Here is a 23,438-nt window from a genome sequence, read left to right as displayed (position 1 = left end):
TTCCCTTTTATTAGTTCACTTCCTGCTCCATTGTGTTTAATGTGTTAGCTGAGAGCAAAGTGAGATTAAAACAGGTTTTTTGTAGGACTGCAGGGAAGAAGTATTTCCTTTCTTAAGTGTCCTAAACAGACCTTTTAATTCCAGCCTATCGGTTTGTTGCTGCAGGGAGGGTGGGGGATTAAAGGTCAAGAATGCAAAGATCCTTATGGTGGAAGCAGATGCAAGCAGTGTCCTGCTGTATGAAAGTATTTTGAAAGCTGCTGATACGGAACTGTCAGGAAAACAGCAATGTAGTCCCGCAGCTGCTGGGCACTGCTTTCCTCAGCAGAGCGTTTTAGCTGCCGTTAGGTTCCTGGGAGCAAATGGGTTCTATTCAGGTCCTACTCAGCTGCTCCCATCATTGCATTTGATGTCATCTGGAGAATATTTTGAAGGACTACTTTAGTGCAGTCAGTGCTGTGCTAGAAGTCTTCTGGTCTTCTAGTTTACAGTTATGTTATGGTTTTGGCCTGGTCCTGAGCTGCAATGTTGGGCTGCGATGAAATGGCATGCGAAACGTAGCGTTTGTGAGAGTGGACATGACTTTTGAAAACAGTGTTAAGAGTACAACTAAAGTTACGGTGATGCATTGTAAGATAGTTTTAGATGTGGTTTTATGTGTGTTACAGTCTGGGTAGCCGTAAACTGGATGAAATAAAAGCTCTCTGGAACAATCGGGCATCTTGCAAATGGATTTCAGCTCCTCACAGGAGATGAACGGCACTGCTGATTGTTAATGTATCGCAGTCAGGGACACAGCAAGAGTTGCATTTGTGCTCCTGTTCGGACTAAGCCAGTTCAGGAAAACTGATGTAGCCTGCTCCGACCACCGCTGTGGCAGAGAAAGGGCTTTCTTGGGATTTTGTGGTTACCTACCTACAGCCTGTGTTTCTGTGAGCACGTGCAAGCATATGTAAAATGTGGACTGCTGGTCTTTGGTATCGTGGAGCACGGCCTCAGCATGGTCCTACGCAAAAAGACTTGCCAGCACAATGACTGCAGCCATATACTGCAAAAGCAGTCAAAGAGGTATTCCTGAGCGTACAGGAGTCCCCTCTTAAATCCATGTATTCAGGTGGGAAGTTGCTGTGATTTAGGGATACATGCGGAGAGTTCTGTCACATGCTAAACCGAATTCAGCAGGTGTGTTTTATATGTGTGAAGTTCAACTTAAAAAATTGGGGCTTTCGTATCACATGTGTCTACGGCATTTTCCAAACTGCGCCGACTCCTTTGGCTTTTGTAAGTTGGCTGGAACACTGCTGTGCCTCTCTCCCTCGTTTGTTCTGTGGTATCTAATACGCAAATACGTACTGATAATTCGCTTTCCATTCAGATACGTGAGTTTTGGATTTCTTGTGTAAAAACCTTGCTACTTCCCTTTCGGATCGGCCAGTCGTGTGAACTGGATGGCATGACGGTGACCCCTCCGGTACAGGTGTTGCATTCATTTTCAGGCAGGGCAAACTTCAAAATTGCCTTTTATGATCTCACAGGAATAAGACTGGAGGAAACCTTTCTAGTGTCGTCTTAGCTCTTTGGCCAAAACGTGAAGTCTCCTATTCTTTTTGGCTTTGAAATGCTGATTCTAGCCTTCTTGTGGGTTCTTAAGCACCTTCTCAAATGACCCATTTTAATAACCCAAAAGCTATTATATAACGAGCAGCCATCATTTAGTCCAAAGCTCTAGGGGACCCTTGCAGTTCAGCAATGAATAGTTAATGCAGTATAATGTTTAGCAGGTTATTAGTTTTCACTGTACAAATGCTGATCAGGGAATGCTTTTATAAGGTGTTTAAAAGAAAATGTAATTAACTGGTTGCGTGCTTCTGTTGCAGCTCAAATTGAAATTATTCCATGCAAGATCTGTGGAGACAAATCATCAGGAATCCATTATGGTGTCATTACATGTGAAGGCTGCAAGGTAAGCTTCTAAAACATTAAGTCTTAAAACAGCATTTAGCCTTTTGACAGTGATTATTTCCCTTCCTTTTTTAAAGGGCAAGCATTGCACCAAAGTTGGATAGGTGGATTCCATTTCAAAGAATATGAAATCAATTGGGGATTCTGAAGTAGTGGTTTTATCTGGCTTTTAAATAGGGCATTTCTGTGACACATAGATGCACAGAGATTTCAGGACAAGCTTCAAAAATCATGCGGTTGTGCTGTGTGTGCTGTAAACTGTCTCTCTGAATAATCGGAAGAGGTACAGGAATATGATCTGCTTCTAGCATACCACAAAGAATCTGTTCTGTGGATTCACTTGAGCAGGAGTTTCTTTCTTTCCTGAGTGTCACTCTCCATTTTTGCTTCGTAACTTGCTTAGAAGCTGTGTTGAAATACGTGAGAGATTTCCGACTTCCCAGTTTTCTTTTGTAATCTGCTACAGTTGCAAATCTATTTTGTTTGATATAGAAGATGGTGTTCCACAAATAGCACGTGCTACTAGTGTTAAGCACACTCAGGTCTTCCTGGAAGCAGTGCCTATTCTTTGCAATGCAGCCATGGCTGTGTAAGGTTTGGGCTTTGGATTTTTTCCTGGATTTGTACGTGCAGTAAACCCTCGTGAACAAAGACGACACTAGAAACGTGTATTTTGTTTAGTTTGTCTCTCTCAACCAAGAATTAAATTGGACAGCACTAACACTGGGCCAGAGCGCCGTGAAGCTAATCACTCCTTTTTATCACTAGTCGAGAATTACAGCACTAGCTTGGGAATTACACGGTGTGCACAGCTGTGCTCTAGCTTGTTGCTTTCTTCATGTATGTACGTGTTGCAATCCCATGCCAGTAGGTTTTCCACTGTTAAGCTTTAGGTGTGAAGAATTTATATTTATGACAGTTTTTAGTCTGTTCTCTGCCATGCTCAATACTACCACCCATCTTCAAAAAGTATCTTCCTTGCTTTCACATTATAGAGGTTTCTTTTGTGTTTTTCCATGGAAGGTTTTTGTGTTTTCATTAACACATTCGCTCAGTCTCATGGAAGTATTGGTAAGAAGAAAGAAAAAAAAAAAAAATCTGAGAATGTTAGAATGATAGAGGACAGCACTTTCTGCCCTTTGTAACTGCTGTTGCTATGGAAAAAGCAAGAAGTGCACTAAAAAGGCATTGATAATAAAGTGATTACTTTTTTCAGCGTTACGTGGTTCAGCAGCGCTTATGAAATTTCAACTGTGTGAAGCGGCAGACATTTGCAGTGAGAATTCTGCTGTATGACTATCTTGTCAAAGAGTATCAAGTTATGTTCAAGGTCCGAGACCTCTTTAATCCTTAAACGGTCTGGGACCAGTGTACCTGAGAGACTGCCTCAGGATCCACAATCGTTGTCAACAGACCGAGGTTAGCGTAACGCTTATGCTCATCTATGCAGAAAACAGGCCTTTCTCAACATGGTTTGTTGCAGAACAGGAACAGCCTGCCAAAGGAGAGCAGAGTTGCCAGCCGTGTTGTCTTTTGCCTCACCTTCGTGCAGGTCTCTGGCCTTGCCTTCTCTGAAGTCCTCTGTGTGAGAAAAGCCCTTGCCAAAAGTGGCAGGACGGCGGCGTGCAGGAGGAAGCAACAGAGCAGCCCATACTCGCAGTCACATTAGTACATAGCTGGTAGGCACTTAGCACTGCAGGTAAAAGACAGACATTCCCATCGAGTATTCCTCCACCAGAGTGGCTGTACTTTCCCAGGAATAAATACAAACGTGAGTTATTAGGAGAAAAGTCCTTTGGGTGCCTCCAGGAGTCAGAACAACAGATGCTAGCCTGATAGTGAGAAATGCATGTGCAGTTCCTTACGTTTCAGAGCAAACGGCTGTCCTTTCAGTTCTGCATCAGTTGAGTTTTTGGGAGCTCTGGACAATTCTTGGTCTGCTTCTGAGAATCCCACCGTAACAGTCAGCTGGTGGGAAAGGGCAGAAGTGGGGCAAGCAGGCGAGGATGCTCAGCACACTGAAGCCCATTTGAACCTTGGAAGCACAGTATGCATGAGTAAGACAGACAGTGGCCCAGTGAATGAAGTCAGGCATTTTTTCCTTCCTTTGGAGTAGCAGAATAAAGTTTTCTAGCCATACAATTTCAGGCAGAATTTTAAAGCCAATGAATATGAACTTAGTTAACCAAGTTATTTCTCGTTCAGGAGGGAAGTAACTCTGAAGCTCACCTCACTCTCCTTTAATGCCCGATCCAAGAAGACCTGTGAGTAGTGACAGCTAGGGAGTGCTAGTGGGCACAAGTCACAGGAAGAGTTTAAATGATCACAGCCTAGGCAGCATTCAAAATGCCCTACTGTAGCAGATGGATTTTGTTTGTACTACGCTCTTCCACAGTAATGTCAACAAAGTCTCACCCAACAGAAGTATTTTGGCTGGTGAAAAAGCTGGCATCACTTGGCTTCTGCCAAATGAGCCAGGTGTGTGTTGGTATGTTTTTTTTCCCAGCTTTTCTGTGGCTATGATCTCTGCAGGTTTGAGCATGCTTACGTTGCTCTTCATGTTATGCTAAGCCTTCTTCTGTAAAAAGTACACTGCTATGAAGACCTAGTTCCCAGTCCTGTGCTCTGATTCCTGGAGCCAATGTCCCGCACCAACATACAGTCCCAGAGAAGCCAGTGAGGTTCTGCACAGGTGCTGCAAACCCATCCGTGTGCATCGGATTGTGGGATCATGGCCTTAGTCATTAGAAATGAACAGATGTGCTGCTGCCCTCTCGAGCCACGCCTGTCAAGAATGATCTACAGGCAGTGATAGCAGCAGCAGCGAAGTGGGATGATTTCAGCTCTGACTGGTTTTGCTCCAGTTTGGTGTGAACTTATTGTTACTTAACATTACTATTAACTTAAGTGTTACTGTGTAAATACTAATAACCACGAGAAATATAATTTCTTTAAAACCTGAAGTGAAGTTTTAGTTGCAAAGACCTACTTTGCAATTGTAATCTGTATCATGTAGGAAACCACAGACCAGCTCTTGTCAAATTGACTTTTGCTCTCCTGTTACACTTCCACAGGTCTGTGACCCTTGCATTTCAAATAATTGGAAGTTTTCTGACTGGTTTTTGTTGTTACATTGAGTTTCACATAACTAGAATTGAAGCGTTGTAATTAGGCCAATGAGTGTTTCTTGAGAAGTTTTCATTTCCTACCTTGCTACGATGGTACTGGCTGTTTTTATGAAGTTAGTGGTTGTGTTTTGCACAAACATCATTGAGTACCCCCAGCTGTCAACCCATTTAGCTGAACTGGAATCTGCCTTTAAAAAATCAAATTTAACGCCACCTCCTCTTTTCCCCCTAGTGAAAAAAATTAGTTTTTAACCAGGCTCTGATTTATACTTACCTAGGAGGGTTTCTGTGGCTTATTATAAATAAAATACATTTTAAAAGAGAGGGGTTTTTTCTGTCTGACCTTTGCTGATACCTAGTATACAACATATAATGGGGACAAGGGAAGATATTAATCATATAAGACTTTTACTCAGAAGCACAAATGAAGAAGGACACAAAGACTGTACTATGACTCAGAAATAAAAGTTTATTCTCCTGTGTAAGAGGGGAAAACTACTGTTGTAGTAGCACTACTGAAAAAAATAGTATCTGTGTGGAGTACTTCCTCAACCATTTGTTGTGAGAATCCCTTAACAACTTTTTGCTCTATGTTAGGGACCATGCTGAGAAAGGAGGCTGGTTTGTGCACATCCATATTTGTTTCTCATAGCTGAAACTTGAATCCAGTTCAGCATTGTCAGAAAATACCTGAATGCTTCAAAAGCACAAGGCAAAGCATTTCGTTTGAAACAAAGTTTCTTTTAATGAACTATGTCTTTTAATTTGCAGATGCAGTTACCGCTTTTGCTGTCAATAGTACCAGTTCGTGCCCAACTGACCCACAGTCATCAGTATGATCTCCCCCTTTACTTGACCCTACACAGTTGGTCTCATAACACCATCCATGCAGGGCATTTCTGGGCATTTCTTCTGTTTTTGAAGGTTTATAGGTACTCGCTTTTGTCTCTAGTGTTTTTTAAGACCTGAGATGGTCTTGTTCATTGTAACCACAAGGAATGTCCATGTGTGTTGCTTTGGAAAACAATACCTGGTGTATTGTCACTTCCCATCTTGCATTACTTTTGTTCATTCATTTGTTCATTCACTTTCTTTATAGACAATTTTGTTACTCTGTTGAACATGAAGTGTCAAATTGGTATTCCAAATATTTAGCTCAAATTCATGCTTGTGAAGTTTTTCCTTTTTGAGTTTTTTGCCTAGTCAATTTCCAGCAAAACATTTCAGTAAAGAGATGAGCCATGTTACAGAAAGGCCTAGTCAGAAGCCTTGTATAACCTGCTAAGCACAATCTCACTCCTGTCTTTATTACATATGTAAAAACGTTTTTTTCTCCTTTTTCACAGGCACTATAACTTTGTTACCAAATAGTTTCTTAACAAAGTCTATTAAACAATATTGTCGCAGCACTCTCCCTTTAAGAGTAAAATATGTGCTTATTGTCATAGAAGGGTTAAAAACCCAATTTGAATGTTCACTTGTCTTTCATATGACAGTGTATTTTTCTGATGTTTCTTTGAAGAAAATTTGTGAGTTTGCTTTAGAAAACAGTAAAAGAATGAACCCCCTCAATTAATTGTTAATTGCTTAGAATATTGCAAAACTTAATGATACGTGGAAGTCTTTACGTATTAGCCATAAATCATGGGATTATGAATAAGCCTTTGTTGTCACAGGCTTGCATACAGTCATTCCAAAACGTCTGCCATTAGGATGCAGCAAGGCAGCTGTCAGCTGTTTTCTTGTAATTAAACAGCCAATGAGCAGCTAATTAAGACATATGTGTATACAGAAGTGGAAGTGGGTATGTTAATGAACTGTAGGAATCAATTCATTAAATGAAAATTTGTCAAAAGACCAAACATGAGATCAGTGTTTCAGCCTGTGCTGCAGCGGAGGGGGAGTCTGTGCTGTGCCGTGGGGACGTCAGGGAAGCACAACTGACTTCCCCCCCACTAGGGAGCAAACTTGGATGAAAAAATCCTGTAATGCCGAGCCACGGAGCAGTGGAGTTATTGAAACTATTAATAGACTTTGCGAAAACTGCTATTTACATTTCAAAGTTATTTTTAACAAGTTGTTATTCAAAGTGACTTGCAGATGAAAAGTTCTTGCGCCCTTTTTTCCTCAACTTGATTTCTTGGCAGCCTATGAAAACCCATGTATTGCGTTGTACAGAAATAGGAGTCTGAAATGCAGAGATGAAACTATGGCTTGTAATCTGCTCTGCTCTTCTTCTGGCGCTGTGTTAATAAACCTACATGAAAAGGGAGACATGCAAAGCCCAGTGACGCCTCGCCGCAGTCAGCTGGATCTTTATGCTGACATCAGGCTCCGTGCACTCGCAGGAGCGCTCTCTGCCAGAGACCCCGCTTCAGACTGTGCCACCGGTGACTCTTTCAATGCAGGAGGAGTTTCACTCGTGTGTTTGATCAAGAGGGGTCCACTCTGCCCGTGGGCCATTAGGCAATGCCTGAATGTGAAATAATGGTTGTGAACATGCATGCAATTAAGAGCATGTGGCCTGGCTGGTTTACATAATGCTTGAATGTATACACGTGTACTACCATGCATGCCTCCACCTCCTCCTTCCTGGTGGAAAAATTATAGCTAGCTCTGTGCCTCTGGCGAAAGAGAGGAAATAGAACAACAGAATATAGCATCTCTCCTTCTCTTCTAATAAGAAGGGGAAAAAGAAACAGCCTAGGAAGAAACTATATTTATTTACAGAAGGCTCCTGTAATAAGGGCTTCCCCATATATCTTATATGAGAGCCCAAGAACCACCAAAAGGTTAGAAAACTCACGAATAAATGACAACAATATAGAACTTTCAGAGTAAAAAACCCGCTGTTTGCTTTCATTGTCAGTTCAATCCCAAATCTCAGGTATGTCCGTTTCTGAGCTCTGGACAAGTTTAGATTCATTTCTGAAGTGCGAGGCAAGGCTTTTTGGTTTTGGCTTTAGCTACTGGTGATGTTTTCAACATGCCGAGAAAACGTTGTAGGGTTTGTTTTTAAAAGCGCTCTGGTTGGTGAAGTGCAAGTGCTTTTAAAGGCCCCAGTTTCAGGCAGTTCTGCTCTATTGAAAATTTAGCTTCAAGCTGTAACTTAGCTGATATATTGTACACTAAAATGTATCGAGCAGCTGTGTCTCTAGGGAAAATGTGGAAAAGCAAACAGCCCAGTATTTTCTCCATTATATCACTAAAAATAATCCTCGGCTTGACAATATGCTTAATAAAGAGAAATAAGCCACACTGGCAATACAGACTCAGTATACATCCAGCTAAAGGAAAACATGTAGATCTTTGAGGTTATTGGGCCGGGTTCATTTTACATATTGACTAAGCTGACTTTCAGGATCTCAGTGGCGGCAGATTTCATGCGGTTCATAGGTGAGCATGTCGTTCAGTGCAACTGTAAAGTGTTTGGAGAACTGGAATTTTAAGGGACTGATAACATGGAAGTGCAGAACCTCGATCAGTAAGTTACCGGTCAGGCTGATACCTCATCCTGTTTTTCTAGTGAATCACATTGCTCTTGCATGTGTGCTTGCACTGGGGTGACAGGCTCCACTAAGGGTGCTAACAGAACTGGAAATTAAGCTACCTACTTACCTAAGGGTTGGTTCCTCCAGAGGGGTCGCTCATGATGTCAGAATGGTAGACAGGTTTTCAGGTTTTACATAGATGTGGTGTTTCACGTTTTCTTTAGGGTGAAATGCACTCAATCGGAGCTCAATATGTGCAATACTTTCAGTCTCAGTGACGATCATCTCACTATTGACAAACGAAAAACAGTTGAAAGTTCAATCATATAGGGGCAAAGACCAGAATAAACGGGTGAGAAATAACATACAGGAAAACAGAACTGAAGAGAGGCATCTTCAGTTTCCTCTTTGGTTTTGTTCTCCATGTTTCCCCATTAAAGCTTTAATAAAAGGGACATAATCGGCGAAGGCTGGTGCCCTCCTTATAAGATAGAGCAGGGGGCTTTATCTCAGTGTTTTTTCATGTTTCTATCTGCAGGAAGTTTGCTAGGAAGTCTCGTCTCTTACTTGTCATGCAGAAGTCTTTCCTGTTGTTTATTTCACCAAGTGTCTGGACAGAGTGTGCATGAGCCGGTCTTCGAATAAATAAAAAAACTGGTAAAAGTCCAACTTTAATTAAAAGGTGCCCAGCCTTTCTGATGAAGTATTTTCTTTGCAGTGCTGTTAATTAATCCATTATGTGGCAACATAAACTAAACTACTGTGCTCACTGATCTCAAATGCCTCTTTAGAATGACTACATCTTCGCAGAATCCTTGTGAAGTAGGTATTACACACACACCGCTTATGTTTGGACAGACTGTGGCAAAAAGATGAAATGAACTTCAAAGCAAACAGCTGGCGTAGTGGTTAATAACATGCACCATTCTGATGGAGAGAACTAAGTTGTAACTACTGCGTAACCTTCCAGCGCTGACTTTCTTTGGAGGTGGGTCTGCCCGTTGCAGTTGCCTCAGAAAAGAGCTAGTCCATAAAACCAGTTTCAGCTTTCCCCCTCCTTAAAAATCTAAATCCTGCACCTAGTTGGACAAAACCTTGGTTGTCAGCATCAAACTAATTAAGAAACAATATTTTTTAAAATTGTTCTTTGTAGAAGGAACTGCTCGGCATCGTGCTCTGTGATTTTTAAAACACATACATACATTAGTGAGGCCGGACATCAGAGCCTGCTATTGTCACCTCCGATGAACAGAACAGGGGAGCAGCTGTTGGATTAACTAGCTGTTGAATCCTCCCTATTTGGGAGATCAATGCTGACCCAGGAACGATAGGAAATCAAGGCCTGCAATTAGTTTTATCTTATTTGGAAAGAATCGGTGTACCATATGTAATATGGGATCTGGAAAGTCAGTGAAAAAATGTATAATTCCTTTACATGTCATAACATTTTTTTATGAACTGTTTCCTACTAGTTACTGGGTTTTGTTTGTTTCTAGGAGAGAAAAAAACCCAACCTCTTAAGTTCCTTTAGTTGACTATAGTGCACTTGAACTTCATTCTCTGTTAGGTATGCTACCTTTCAGTCTTTGTTTGCTCCACCAGTTAACAGCTTCTTGACTTGTATTTTGCAATTCTATTGCAGGGCTTTTTCAGGAGGAGTCAGCAAAGCAATGCTACCTACTCCTGTCCTCGGCAGAAGAACTGTTTGATTGACCGAACCAGTAGGAACCGCTGCCAACACTGTCGATTACAGAAATGCCTTGCTGTGGGGATGTCTCGAGATGGTAAGCTCTGCTATCGCATAGCTTAATTGCAAACAGTAAAATCATGTTCAGCATGCTGTGTGTTCAGCTAAAACAACGTAGGATTTAAAAGTTAATTGTGCGTCAGGCTGATAGTTCAGATCACCAAGTGGTATTTATATGTTGCTATCTCTTCACACAAATATACATAAATCAGGGTGTGCATGAAGTTCTTGGATTTTTGGTTTTTCCTACTCATCTATCATAGTTCCCAGCTATGAGCTTTGCCTCTGGTCATTTCTTGAAGATGCAGTTTTTAGTCTATTGTTAATAGTTTCCCTCTGTGTGACACAGAGACACACATAATTTAAGTGACATACTATAGTTGTAAGTGCACTCTGATTGCCATATTGATACAGATCAGAACTGTTTCACAATTTCCAGAGAAGTTTAAAAGTCTGTGTAATGAATAATGGAAAAAAGTAAAGAGAAAGTAGTGCAGTGTTTTTTCAAAGATAGAATTCTGAAGAAAATGTGTTCCAGTGCTGTTAATATTAATCTCAAAATGACACCTAGTGTAATGATGAAAACCCACCTCTGTAAAATGGAAGCGTGCGTAACTCAGAACTGGATTTGCAGCTGATATTTGCACATCTCCCCCATAGATGTAATGAAGCTGCCATCGCTTCCCCAGTTTGAAGATCTGACTCAGTCTTTTCCGCTGCAATAGTGACAGCAGTGCTACGTGTTCTACAATACATATGCATTACTCTGTGTACATGAGGCCCGATTAAGGAGGTGGTTTTCAGATTACGTTTACTTCTTGAATTACAATGTCTTATTTATTGGGCATGAAACTAAAAACCTGAAATGGTTGATCATGTAATGACTAGTTGCTCCGACATGTCTGCTTTCCTGTAGAAAAGTACAACGTGGTAGTCATCTTCCTAAACAATGAGGTTTTTACAGCTGATACTGGTCCCAGAAATCACATACCATGTTCTTAGGAATTGCCTGGATGTGCCAAACCAGTTGCTTCTGGCTTACACTTAATAGTAATACTTCTCAAAGTAGTAATAATTTTGTGGAGAGTTACACACGCCTGTGCACATACATACAAACATATAGTTTTAACAATAATTCACCGGGTAAACCTTTTGGCTTGTCACAGTAAGCTGCTCTGAAAGCAAGTTCTGTGGTTCTTCCCATGTGCTTCGGTCCTAGTATCACTAAAGCTTGCTTTTGGTGCTCTTTGAGATGGACCCCATGTGTTTATACCTAACTGTAGGTTCACTCCATAGCAGGAATACAGAGCTAGTAGGAATCGGACAGTTCATCTCAGGCCAGCATATACCGGTTCAGCTTCTACTTTTCCAGGTAGGATTTGAATGCTGAAGAGATGCATCCGTCAGCTTTAGTAGATAAATAAGAGAAAATCTTTTCAGTAGAGAAGTGGAAAGTTAATGGAGTAAGCTAAACCAGTGACTTCTCATGCTCCGTTCAGGTAGCCTGTTAAAATGGTCTTTTAAAGAGTAAATGCTGCAGCTATGTTACCTGTCACTGACAGAGTGATTCTCAGGTCGGCCCATCCTGCTGATTGGCCTTTTGTACTGTGTCCTTAGGGGTAGTATTTAAAGACCCAAGGCAACTAAAAAGCCGTAGCAGATTTGTAGAAATGTAACGTATTGTATGTCTGTGTTTCAGCTGTAAAGTTCGGTCGAATGTCAAAAAAGCAGAGGGACAGCCTGTACGCGGAGGTGCAGAAACATCGAATGCAGCAGCAGCAGCGAGATCATCAGCAGCAACCCGGAGAGGCAGAACCACTCACACCAACATACAATATCACCACCAATGGGTTAACAGAGCTACATGATGACCTCAGTAATTACATTGATGGGCATACCCCTGAAGGTAGCAAAGCAGACTCTGCAGTTAGCAGCTTCTACTTAGACATACAGCCTTCTCCAGATCAGTCGGGTCTTGATATTAATGGAATCAAACCAGAACCAATATGTGACTACACACCAGCATCGGGCTTCTTCCCTTATTGTTCTTTACAAATGGGGAGACCTCTCCAACTGTGTCCATGGCAGAATTAGGTAATGAGAGAGAAAAGCTTCCATTGTAATTGTCTTAATTAGTGCTTTGGATTAAAGTGACACGTTTAGCCAGGTGATAGCGAGAATGCTGCTTCAGTACAGCTGTGAGCATGTATGGGCATTCTTCTGTGAAGTGCACAATACCCTGATCGGGGTACGGGGTGAACACCGTATGGAACTGCACTAAAAGTCCCGGGAGATTGTGGCTGATCAGCTCTAGCAGTGTTGCTTTTGTTTTCAGTGCCTGTAACAGAACCCTTTGAATACTGATTAACAAGATAATTTTTAGTGCTGGGCAAACAGAGAGAGTATTTCTGTATTTGCAGATGATTTTTGAACATTTTATCTTGTTTTTCATTACCTCAATATTCTTTATTTTCTAACAAAAAGCGATGAGGCCGATTTTCTTCTGCTTTTTACCTGTACCTGGGAAAGATGGAACCAAAGCACCAGTCTAATCTGAGGGTGCTTCTCCTTGCCACTGGTTGAAGGGAATCTGGCTTCAGATACTTCAAAAATTTTTGAATTTATCAAGTTTTGATACTTCCCCAAGAGCCTTATAATGAGCACGTTCTACTTTAAACTCTTCCCTGAATGATTACAGGAGGGCTGAATTCCACAACTGTGACTTGCAGCATCTGAGACTCGAGTTACAGCGTGCTCTGTCAGCTGGCTATAAGCAACCTGGACCAGGACGTTAGAGAAGTGGCTTTAAGATTCTGTTGCTCATATAAGCAGTCCGGTGTTTAAAACAGTGATTTTGCTTGCTTAAGTAACATTTGTGCTAATGTTTCCATTTTGAAAACCTAAAAATAGTTTGAATAATCAGATATTCCAAGTTAAATTTGTCTCGTTTTGCTAACTTCTTTTGATTAGAGGCAAGTACATGGTAGGAAATTTGGCTTGGTTTATTTTAGTTTATGTTCTTCTGAGAAATTTTGCAGAGAGGAAGGGACAAGGCGGCTTACTTTTTGATGTCTGTAGGTTGCAGAACACAGTTCTCTGCAGTATAGTTTGTTGTGATGGCCAAAATACTGTGTCTGGCTTGAGTTCAAATAACCTCAGTTAGAGATAAGTGAAAATGAGAAGTAAAAATCAGGATAAAGGCTATGCTACCAGCTTTGTCTCAGTGAAATGGTTGTTAATGTTCCAGTGGGAGTTACTAAAAGATCTACATTAAACCCACAGAAAAAAGGAAGGGTTTTTCCTTCCTAGGCCAGGTGTTGAGTTTGGAACACTGGCCTAAAGTAAGTTTGTCATGTTGCTTACTTTTATTTACACAGTGCTTGCATTTAAATGCTACAGAGCATGATTTGGGTGCCCAGCAGTGACATTGCCAAACAAGGTCTGAAGAATGTTTGTCTTCCAGACTAAGGTTTCAATTTAGAAAGGTGTGGCTGTTCAATGAAAGTATTTAGGTGTGTGCTGAAATACCGTCCAGAGCTGAGGCCGAGGTTTGTGAGTAACATGGTAATATTTCACCCTCTGTATCCTGCCAGGGCACAGGTATAATGCTGTCAGTTGCTGCTAGTGAGACCAAATGTTTTAAGTACACACTTCTAAAAAAAAAAAAAAAGAATTGCTCTGAAATACATGAAAGCTATGATGACACCCAAAGTATAAACTATCTATCTTTTGTTCTACATTATAGATTGCTCAGGTAGCACGTATCATCTGATTTTACCTCAGCTGTATGCTAAAAAAAGACGTTTTGGGTAGTATCTTATATCAAACTATTAATGCAGCAAGTACGATACTAAAGAGACTGATTGGTCCAGCAGCTCAATTCGTAGAGAGTTGGGTTTGGTTAAACAAAGCAAGTTTCACAGAAGACCTAATGCTCGAGTCCCTCAGAATACCCCTGTGGTGTTAGTGGCCACTGTTTTTACTCGTTCTAAGCCTGCCTTTTCAGTGGCCTCACCTGCCAAAGCACCGGCTGCAGGATTGCGAGAGGAGTCAGCAGGGCTCTGCTTGTCACGTGCTAAAATAGCAGAACAGATGCGTGTGAAGAGTCAGGGGAGGAAAGAGAAAGACAAAGTAGATGTGGAATTCAGATATATGCTTTTGAAAGTCTTCCTAAAGCTTCATGGAATCAAGTTTTAATAATAACTATAAATCTGCCATACGGGTCTTTTAACCAAGTATCACAGCAGAAAATAGTTTACTTTGAATTAAAATGTTGTATGGAAATGTTAAATCATGTGCAGTTAACTAAGCGACTACTCTAAAGGAGGGGAAGAAAACCCTCGAGTCTTTAGTGTGTTATATTAATTATCTGGATTCTCTCATAAGTGTGTTTTTCCTAGTATTTTTTTAATGAGAGTAGAAAAGCAGAGAAACTTTTCCCTCGCAGGCAGCCTCACGTGATAGTGTCCCGCTTGCCACAGCACTCGCCAGGGGTAACTCTCCGTGTTTATCAGAAAGCTGCTCTTGTACAAAACGCAAATGGATTTCACTTTCGAAGACCTACTGCCTGGCTGGCGGTGCTGTCACATTCCCTGTACGCCATCCACAGTGTCCCGGATCCCGCAAGGCTGTCCCCATCCCCGCGGCGGTTCCGGTACCCCTGCGGTGGGTTTTTTTCCGCGGCTGTGCGCTGCGGCCACGTGCCGCGGTGTGAGGCTGCCGGGCTTCCCCGCGCGCGCCTTTATTTGGCGGCGACCTCTCGCTCCCGCCGCGGCAGGAAGGCGCGCGCGCGCTCCAGGGCCGTTCGTTCCCAGGGAACGCGCGGTCCCCTGCGCGCCCTCCCGCGGGGCAGTCTCGCGCCGCTCCGCGGGACGGCGCGTGCGCGGAGCGCCCCCTGGCGGCCGCCCCGCCCCGGTGCGGCTTGGCCAGCGGCTGGCGCTGGGTGCGTTTGTTTTCCCGGAGAGAATTCCAGGGAGAAGTGAAAGTGAAGCGTTTCTTTCTCACGGCCGCCCTCTCCCGCCCCCCCGTTGCCGCTGGATGTTCGCTGTCTCGTGTCTGGGGTGCAGCTCTGCGTTTTTAACGGGTGTCACTTTCTGGTCTTTCTCGTAGAACATCTTGCACAGAATATTTCCAAGTCACACATGGAGACTTGCCAGTACTTGAGAGAGGAGCTACAGCAGATAACATGGCAGACTTTTCTGCAGGAAGAAATCGAGAACTATCAGAACAAGGTATAAAAGCATGCAGAACTATGGCATGCTTTTTTTCCAAAGCATGGTGTTTCTGTAACACACAGCAAAATTCACTTTTTCACTGCTTTCTCTTTACTACCAGGAATGTATATTTTTGTGTGTTTTCAAAAAAAATAATAGGCTAGAATCAAAAGCAGCAAGATGGTAAGGATACCCTTTGCATTTGCCATTTGTACAGGTACAGGAAAGGGCAAAGCCATACACGCAAAATCCATCTGTCTGTGATTGATAAACAAGGATAAAAAACGGGAGACTTTTTTTTCAGCTCTAAATGGCATGTTATTTTCGTTTCTTAAATTCGTAATCTCCCGGATCAAGACTACCACCGAAAAGAAGCTGAAGCCACCAAGTTTTGTAATTTTACATGTTTTGGGGTTATAAACACAAAATTCTGTCAGATTTCCAGCCTTCAGTGCCTGGTTGCAATCCTGGTTCGTTCTACAGCTGTCACTCGCTGTTTCAGTTTCACCTACAGAAGGGCAGCACAGTGCTGCCACACCACCAGCGGGTATTGGAAGATTTAATCAACGTTTTTATTTCCATGTACCTTCCATCCACAAACTGCTCCCAAATGACTACTTTTGGAAAGTCATCTTCGGAAGCACCATTAAAGCACACTGTTCTTTGAATATCTTTTTAATTTCCACAAAAAATATTTAACCGTCTCTTAAGAATATATTTTTTTCCACTTGTTAGGTAATTTCATTCTGAATTCTCATTAACAGATGAAAAAATCACTACTTGCATACCTTCTTTATGGTGTTGACAAGATGATCTTCACATATGTATATCTTTATGTGTATCCTTCTGAAGAGGAGCCAGTTAGATAATTTACATTCAGAAGTTGATAGGAAAAACGTGATTATGCACTGCTAGTGCAAACTGGCATTTTCTTTTCATGCAGTGAATATAATTGCCACTGAAATCACCAGAATCATTATGCTTTAATATATTTGGCTTATGAAATAAAAACATTCCAACCCAGATCTCTTTTGACATCCCGGAAGAAGTCTTCAATGTTTGCATTGCCACTCATCTACATGAGGCTTTGGCTTTGAGGTTAATTCTCCTCGTCTTATAAGCAGACTGTAGTCAGGAACGCTGGACAGAATTCACTCCGCTTTTTTTTCATCTCAGTTTTACTTTATGAAAATGGGCTTTCCAGACCTTGATCAGTAATTTTTCAATTTTTCTTCTCTCTCTAACAGCAAAGGGAGATAATGTGGCAGTTGTGCGCAGTCAAAATAACAGAAGCTATACAGTATGTAGTGGAATTTGCCAAACGCATTGATGGCTTTATGGAACTGTGTCAAAACGATCAAATTGTGCTTTTAAAAGCAGGTATGTGGGTCAGTTTTAAGGTTTGCTTCTCTTAGTTTTGACTGAGGAAGGTGTTACCTGTGTGCAGTGATTGCATACACACAGATAGACATGTTGTACAATGATCGTTTAAAATAACACAGGGGAAAAACCTTACAAATGGTCTGTGTCTTTCTCTGAAGTACGGTACCTTCGTAGTTGCTCTGGATAGATGGAGTTCAAGTCTACATAGGAAAGAAATGATGAATAAAGGGAGCAATAATTGTGTAAAGATGGAAAAGCTGGATTGAAATTTTTTTTGTTTTGGCTTTCTTAATAGTGAATAACTTATTTCACAGTAAAAATCCAGATTGTTTTACCCAAGATGTAGAAGTAATGCAGTTTACAAATACTGGACAAAGTTGTCAAAGCTTCATCAACTAAATGAGCTGCTTTGACCTCAGAGACTTCATTACTCTAATAAAAAATATCAAGAGTTTATTAGCATTAACTAAGTTGCTTTAGCAAAATCTTCTAAAAGGGTTTATAAGAATTCTTTTAATTCTACTAGCAAATCAAACTATGCTGTTACACCACAGAAACCTACTGCTCTACTCAACTGATACTGACTGCAGAGCACAGGAAGTTTTTAAATCCTCACTTGCTCTTTGCAACTGAAGTCTGCACTTCAGTAGTCAAACATGCATTGTTTCTGTTTTAGGGTCTTTAGAGGTTGTGTTCATCAGAATGTGCCGTGCCTTTGACTCCCAGAACAACACAGTCTACTTTGATGGCAAGTATGCTAGCCCAGAGGTTTTCAAGTCCTTAGGTAAGGAAATGTCAAGTGTTGTATCTTTAAAAAAAAAAAAAAGATTAAAAATAATAAGGTGGAAAAGCAAGGGGACAGCTGCTTTAAAAAAAAATCAGGCTGTAGTATTCAAATAAAAGAGTTCCAAAGCTCAAACTGCTGATTTTGTAAGCAGTCATGCTGACTTTCTTCAAGGCCAAGCTGATTTCAGGAGTTAAAACAGCTTAACTCCATGCAGTAAAGGACTGTTAGTGTTGAAATTCAACACTTAGATCAGGGTAGAGCAGTTTGGACACACTGGATATGAAATCTGAGCTTCTGTTTTTATCTAGTGTAACATTTCATATATCCTGTTGGAAAAGGCAGCAGATTTTAAGCTAATTTTGAATATACTGACGTTACTGCTTTGAAGATGTTAATAGTGTTTTGTAATACGCAAAGTGCAGTTACTTGCGAGTAAAATAATGTAAATCAATTTTTTTTATCAAACTACAGTTTATAATTTTGAAATTTTTTTCTGTATTTTTTTTATAATTTTGAAAGGATGCATATCACTGGGTATAGATTTGGGCTGTAAGCCATTTTGGAGGGCCATGAAAATATGGCAGCGGAGAATGCTGTACAATTATTGAAGTATTCTCTGCCCTTCTAAAACGCCTCAAAGTACAAGGTCTGAGTGCAAACAGTTCCGAGAATGCAGTATCAGATGTGGGTTCTAATGACACATAACTTCCATCTGTTACCAACTACGTGCAGAAATTGAGGCTGGGTTGGGGCAGAGCCCTCTTCCATCAGGTTGCGATCCCCTTCAAAGCAGGGCTCCGCTCCGGCGAACTGCGTAACAGCATGTGTAACAGCAGCAGTAACCCGACTTACACCTGTGTGAACAAGAGAGTGGATGAAAGGAGACAGCATTCCTTTTCTGCATGAAAAGCTTTCAGACCTTGGCTTCTCCCTTTGCTCCTGCATGGACCTTGTATGCCTCTCTCCCCTCCCTCTTCTGCGTGCTCAGTAGTCTTAAAATCAGAACTTTTCAAGTACATGTTTCAAACCTGCAGTCCACAGTGACATGAGAAAGTTCCATTTAGAACAGAAACAAAGCTAAACCAATTCTGAGCTTGACAACGGCTTGGGTTTTACCCGTGTTTACCCCTAAAGAACCAAATGTGGAAAAGATAAAGCGTGCAAAACCTTCTACATACTGGCTGCCAGGGAGTGGGAGCTGGGGACATGTGGGAATGGGGTAATAAGCTCAAGCAGGAGTGAGATCTCACTACCATCACTCTACAGTTTTTAAGGAGATCATTCACCTATGAAGTATTTTACATCATTTTTCACCTCCATCAGAATAAATCAACAACTCTGTAGCTCTGAAGTAGTTTTAAACAATGTAGCATGAGCTGTACCTTCTTTTTGACAGGTTGTGAAGACTTCATTAGTTTTGTGTTTGAATTTGGAAAAAGTTTATGTTCTATGCACCTGACAGAAGATGAGATAGCTTTGTTTTCTGCATTTGTTTTAATGTCGGCAGGTAAGAGATAAAGGTTTGCTTCAGGTTCATTTGGTGGAGGTCTTTTTTATTTTGAAGTCTTTTTAATGATAATGTTAAGACTATCAGTGTGAAATGTCATCATCTTTTTGAGTGTCTCGACCAACATTTTTATTTTAATAAACATTAAAACTATGAATTTAGGAATAAATTTGTTAAGTTGGAAATCTTAATCTAAGCCCTTCTTTTGCAAATTTGCATCTCTTTGAGGACTCGGCTTCTTTGCAAAAGCGTAAATGCTTGTGAGTGAGACCACTGGTCAATCTCTGTGAGACAGGCAGAAGGCAGCCACCAAGTTTATATAGTCCGCTTTCAATGTCTGTCAGCTTGCCACTGTAGCAGAATTATCGGGAGCACATGACAGAATGCTTCCAGTATCACCTCAGGTCTGTTACGGGGGGTTGCTGTTTCAGTGTAGTACACAGGTAGCAAGGTAGCTCAGGTATCTGTCCCCCTCGTGAAACTGGGTACACTGAGAATTATGGTGCCAGACGCACAAGTCACCCCAAGAGTCAGCCTGAGTCTCCTGTACCCATGACTAAAATAACTTAATAACCCCAAGTAGATACGCACAGTACGCCAGGTTCCGGGAAAGCTTCTGAGGTCAGGTGAAACAAGATACCGGTGCAGAAAGTCCGCTTGTGTCTGGCGAAACACCCAAGGAAATAAACGCTCCATTTTTAGACTGCAGCACAGTGAACTCAGAAGTGGTGGTGGACGAGTCTGTTAGCAACAGTGGGTTTGTATCCTAAATGCGTTCTCATGCTGTTTGCCACATCAGAAGTATGCAAGCCCCGTGTCTTTGTACGTAAGCGCCAGAATCTCACAGTTCTGCCGCACAGAGGATGGAGTGGCTAATACTACTTTTTGGCTAGGAAGTTGAGGAGCTTTTTTTTAATAGCTGAATAATTGCTTCTGGTTTTTCTATATGTCACTGTAGATCCTAGCAACAAGACCCACTCCAACTGCTTGTTCATTTTGTGATCTGTTCCTTTCCCACTAAAAAGTTGCTAGCTTCATTTTGTAAATACCCTGCATTTTACAGACCTTGTTAGCAAACAAATAATCTTATTCAGATACGCTGCATTCTTCTAATTAAGAGTTTCATAAGAGTAATTTTAAATGCACGTAATAAATATACTCCAAAACCTATTAATCTTGAAACTCATTTTCTATGAGAACAGTATGTAAGAAGGTTGTAAACGAGAAAGATGAATCTGTAACAAACTTAGTAGTTCCTAGTGCACTGTGACTGCTGCGTGCAGTACTAGAGGTGTTAACTCCGTTTCTGTTTAGATCGCTCATGGCTTCAGGAGAAGGTAAAAATTGAAAAACTGCAACAGAAGATCCAGCTAGCACTTCAGCATGTCCTACAGAAGAACCACCGAGAAGATGGGATTCTAACAAAGGTAAGAATCACACTGTGCTGTGTCACGTGACTGTGAAAGTATGCTTGCTTATGAACGGTATCCTAATTATGGCGTTAAAGCTTTTACGCAGCTAATTTGTTATTTGTAAACCCAGGATTCTAAGCACCTTGTTCAAAATCAAGTGCTTAGCTGAAAGTATTTACTAAAAACTAGAAGAGGTGAAATGATGATGTACTAGGAAACAAGGTTGATAATGGTCTGAAAAGAAGTATTTTAATGTTGAACTTCATGAAAAACAATGAAGGTTTTTATCCTGTTTCTCCTACACCTTTCTGCCACACAGGATGCTATTTCAGTTCTACAACATGTATGCCTTAATCCTCATGAAATCTCTGCCTGTGTGACAATTAATTGGTTAGAATATGCAATACCCAAACCTTGTTTTTCAGTCCTCCATGAGAAGTTCCCCACACAGCCTTTTTCTCATCAGTTTTTCCACATACTGATGCCTAGGGAAGAGAAAAGAGATCCTACATACTATTATGCTAATGTGAAGTATCTTCACATAATTTTTCAAAAATGGAAAAGTGGTGTGACATTAAAAAAAATAACATGAACTGGGGAAGGACAGGCACTTTGTACAGATGTAGTTCCTTTTAGAACTCTACACAGCTGGAAGCTTATGCTTAGTTTCACACCACAGAATTAATTACAACAGAAGCAGCATGGTCCAGCCCAGGCCTTGCAGATTGTCCTCATTTGAAATCCTAGCTCACACAATTCTTCTCCCAGTGCGTGCTTTGGATACCTTTGTTGGAAGACAGTTTCTTCCATGTGCTTTGATACAAATAATTTACTCAGTAAGTTCAGGGAGTACCCTAGTGATATTTCTGAAGTAGAGGTTTTTCTCGTCTGCTCCTTTTCATCTTATTTGGCATAGATTAAAAAAGCCTAATGTACTGCATTGCCAGTTCCCTCCATAATATTCACAGTGAGTTTAAAAGTAGTCAGGACTGCCTTCTTCCATGGGAACGACCAAGTTGCATGAATGAAGATCCAGATATGAAATACTTCTGGATCAATCCAGTGCTTGGTAGGCAAATGAGGAAACCTAATGATACATTTTCCTAGGAACTTAAAGAAAATATTAATGTATTGCTTAAATAGCTCTTCAGTGGCTTCCTCTTTTCTTTTTTTTTTTTAATTTAACATAACAAACATCCAAGACTATGCATCTGAAATGTCAGTTTTAAGGTAAACAATTGAAGTGAACTCAAAAGTGTTTGAGAGAGCTTTAATCTTAAGAACAAGGTTGGGAGGCCTGGTTCCATGTATGACCGTATGACTTCTGTTCATTTTTTTACAGTTAATATGCAAAGTGTCTACTTTAAGAGCACTGTGTGGACGACATACAGAAAAGCTTATGGCATTTAAAGCAATATACCCAGACATTGTACGACTTCACTTTCCTCCACTTTACAAGGAGTTGTTCACTTCAGAATTTGAGCCAGCGATGCAAATTGATGGGTAAATGTATCACCTAAGCACTTCTAGAATGTCTGAAGTACAAACATTAAAACAAAAGAAAGGAAAAGGAAAAAAAAAAAAGAAAAAAAAAAGAAAGAAAACCAAGACACTTTATATGGCCCTGCACAGACCTAGGGAGCCAACACACTGCACATCTCTTGGCGGTCGGGGTCAGGCGAAGGATGGGAAACAATGAAACAGAGTTGAACTTGTTTTTCTCATGCATATGATTTCCATTATGCCTACAAATATGGACCCTTTTTCTGTCTCGACTTCTCAATCCTTGACCTCTGTTTACACAGACTGAGGGTACTAATGTCAGAAGGTTGTTTTTCTCTTGTAGTTCACTGCCCAGACTTTTGACAGAACAATCAATTTCTTGATCAGAACAGAGAGTCCACCTAGTAATCAGCGACTGGTGTGCATTGCAGAGATTTCAGCATCAGTTTGCACAACTTGCTCATTGTTTCATGAAGGACGATTTTTTTCACCTACCACTGTTTGCCAGTAGACAGAACGGCATGAAAAGGGTCCATAGCAATAGCAACAATAGCATTATAATATATTACAGGGTAAATGGGCATGAAGACTATATATAGCAAAAGAGATATTGTTTATATATTGTTTTAATTAATATAAAATGTAGTTACTGGTATAGCTTTTCTTGTTGAATTGATAAGGCACTTTCATTTTGCACCTTTTTCTTTAAATTAAATGCTAGCGTGTTCATTGTTGTGTTGCATGTGCACCAGAAATTCAAGTTTAACTGAAAAAAGTTTGGCAGGTACTGGTACATTGGGAGGTATTTATGCTGCTGTTTTCCATGTTACTTTTAAAGAGAGGCTGGTCATATCCTGAAATGGTTACACAGATTTTTTTAGAGTTGAAAATAATGACAATTTTCTAAATTAAAATCAGCTTTTCAGCTGTTAATTTCGAAGATACTTTTCTTTTCAAATCTTTCAAACCTGGATGTTTGAAATTACATGCCTAAATTCAGATTTAGGTGCACAAGTCAAAAGCCTCATTTTCAAAGGTGCTGAGTTTCCGTGGTCAAAGTTAAACTCGGCAATTACAGATCAGTTACAAATGAGTAACGCAGCATCCTTGAAAATCAGGCTACTATATAAACTGTATTTCTGCCCACTGTAAATCCAGGTTTGAAGGCATTTACTCAAGTCTGTATCTACAGTGAAAGTATGTGTGTATGACATGTATGTTGAAAAGTAGTTTTTATACATAATATTACATACTTTTTTACTCCATATCGTAAACAATGCCTTCAAACTCCAAATTCTAGCCTAT

The 23,438-nt window shown here is 40.8% G+C and overlaps 2 protein-coding genes across 2 annotated transcripts; both read left to right on the top strand.

Moving 5' to 3' along the window:
- The first annotated feature begins 578 nt into the window (after nt 1–578).
- LOC104374580 (nuclear receptor ROR-alpha) lies at nt 579–15,565 on the top strand. Its single transcript, XM_086620574.1, has 6 exons — nt 579–630; nt 1,878–1,963; nt 10,224–10,365; nt 12,028–12,254; nt 14,729–14,993; nt 15,438–15,565. The coding sequence occupies exons 1-6, from the start codon at nt 579–581 to the stop codon at nt 15,563–15,565; spliced, it is 900 nt and encodes a 299-aa protein (XP_086476700.1).
- On the top strand, nt 15,501–22,137 carry RORA (RAR related orphan receptor A). Its single transcript, XM_009981788.2, has 6 exons — nt 15,501–15,559; nt 16,789–16,921; nt 17,601–17,708; nt 19,108–19,218; nt 20,533–20,645; nt 21,973–22,137. Exons 2-6 carry the CDS (start codon nt 16,801–16,803, stop codon nt 22,135–22,137), a joined length of 618 nt encoding a protein of 205 aa, XP_009980090.2. The 5' UTR covers nt 15,501–15,559; nt 16,789–16,800.
- The last annotated feature ends 1,301 nt before the right edge of the window (nt 22,138–23,438 follow it).

This window comes from Tauraco erythrolophus, chromosome 14 (assembly GCF_009769465.1).
Source record: "Tauraco erythrolophus isolate bTauEry1 chromosome 14, bTauEry1.pri, whole genome shotgun sequence".
Lineage (NCBI taxonomy): Eukaryota > Metazoa > Chordata > Aves > Musophagiformes > Musophagidae > Tauraco > Tauraco erythrolophus.
This window is presented reverse-complemented; position numbering and strand designations above follow the sequence as displayed.

What these genes read in the sequence shown, in the direction of transcription:
- LOC104374580 (XM_086620574.1), top strand. Translation starts at nt 579, where the DNA reads ATGACTTTTGAAAACAGTGTTAAGAGTACAACTAAAGTTACGGTGATG. An exon ending in GTAGCAAAGCAGACTCTGCA is followed by an intron (nt 12,255 to 14,728) that starts GTTAGCAGCTTC and finishes TGTTTTTCCTAG; the next exon opens with TATTTTTTTAATGAGAGTAG. An exon ending in GCGGTTCCGGTACCCCTGCG is followed by an intron (nt 14,994 to 15,437) that starts GTGGGTTTTTTT and finishes TCTTTCTCGTAG; the next exon opens with AACATCTTGCACAGAATATT.
- RORA (XM_009981788.2), top strand. Translation starts at nt 16,801, where the DNA reads ATGTGGCAGTTGTGCGCAGTCAAAATAACAGAAGCTATACAGTATGTA. An exon ending in AGAGGTTTTCAAGTCCTTAG is followed by an intron (nt 17,709 to 19,107) that starts GTAAGGAAATGT and finishes TCTTTTTGACAG; the next exon opens with GTTGTGAAGACTTCATTAGT. An exon ending in AAGATGGGATTCTAACAAAG is followed by an intron (nt 20,646 to 21,972) that starts GTAAGAATCACA and finishes ATTTTTTTACAG; the next exon opens with TTAATATGCAAAGTGTCTAC.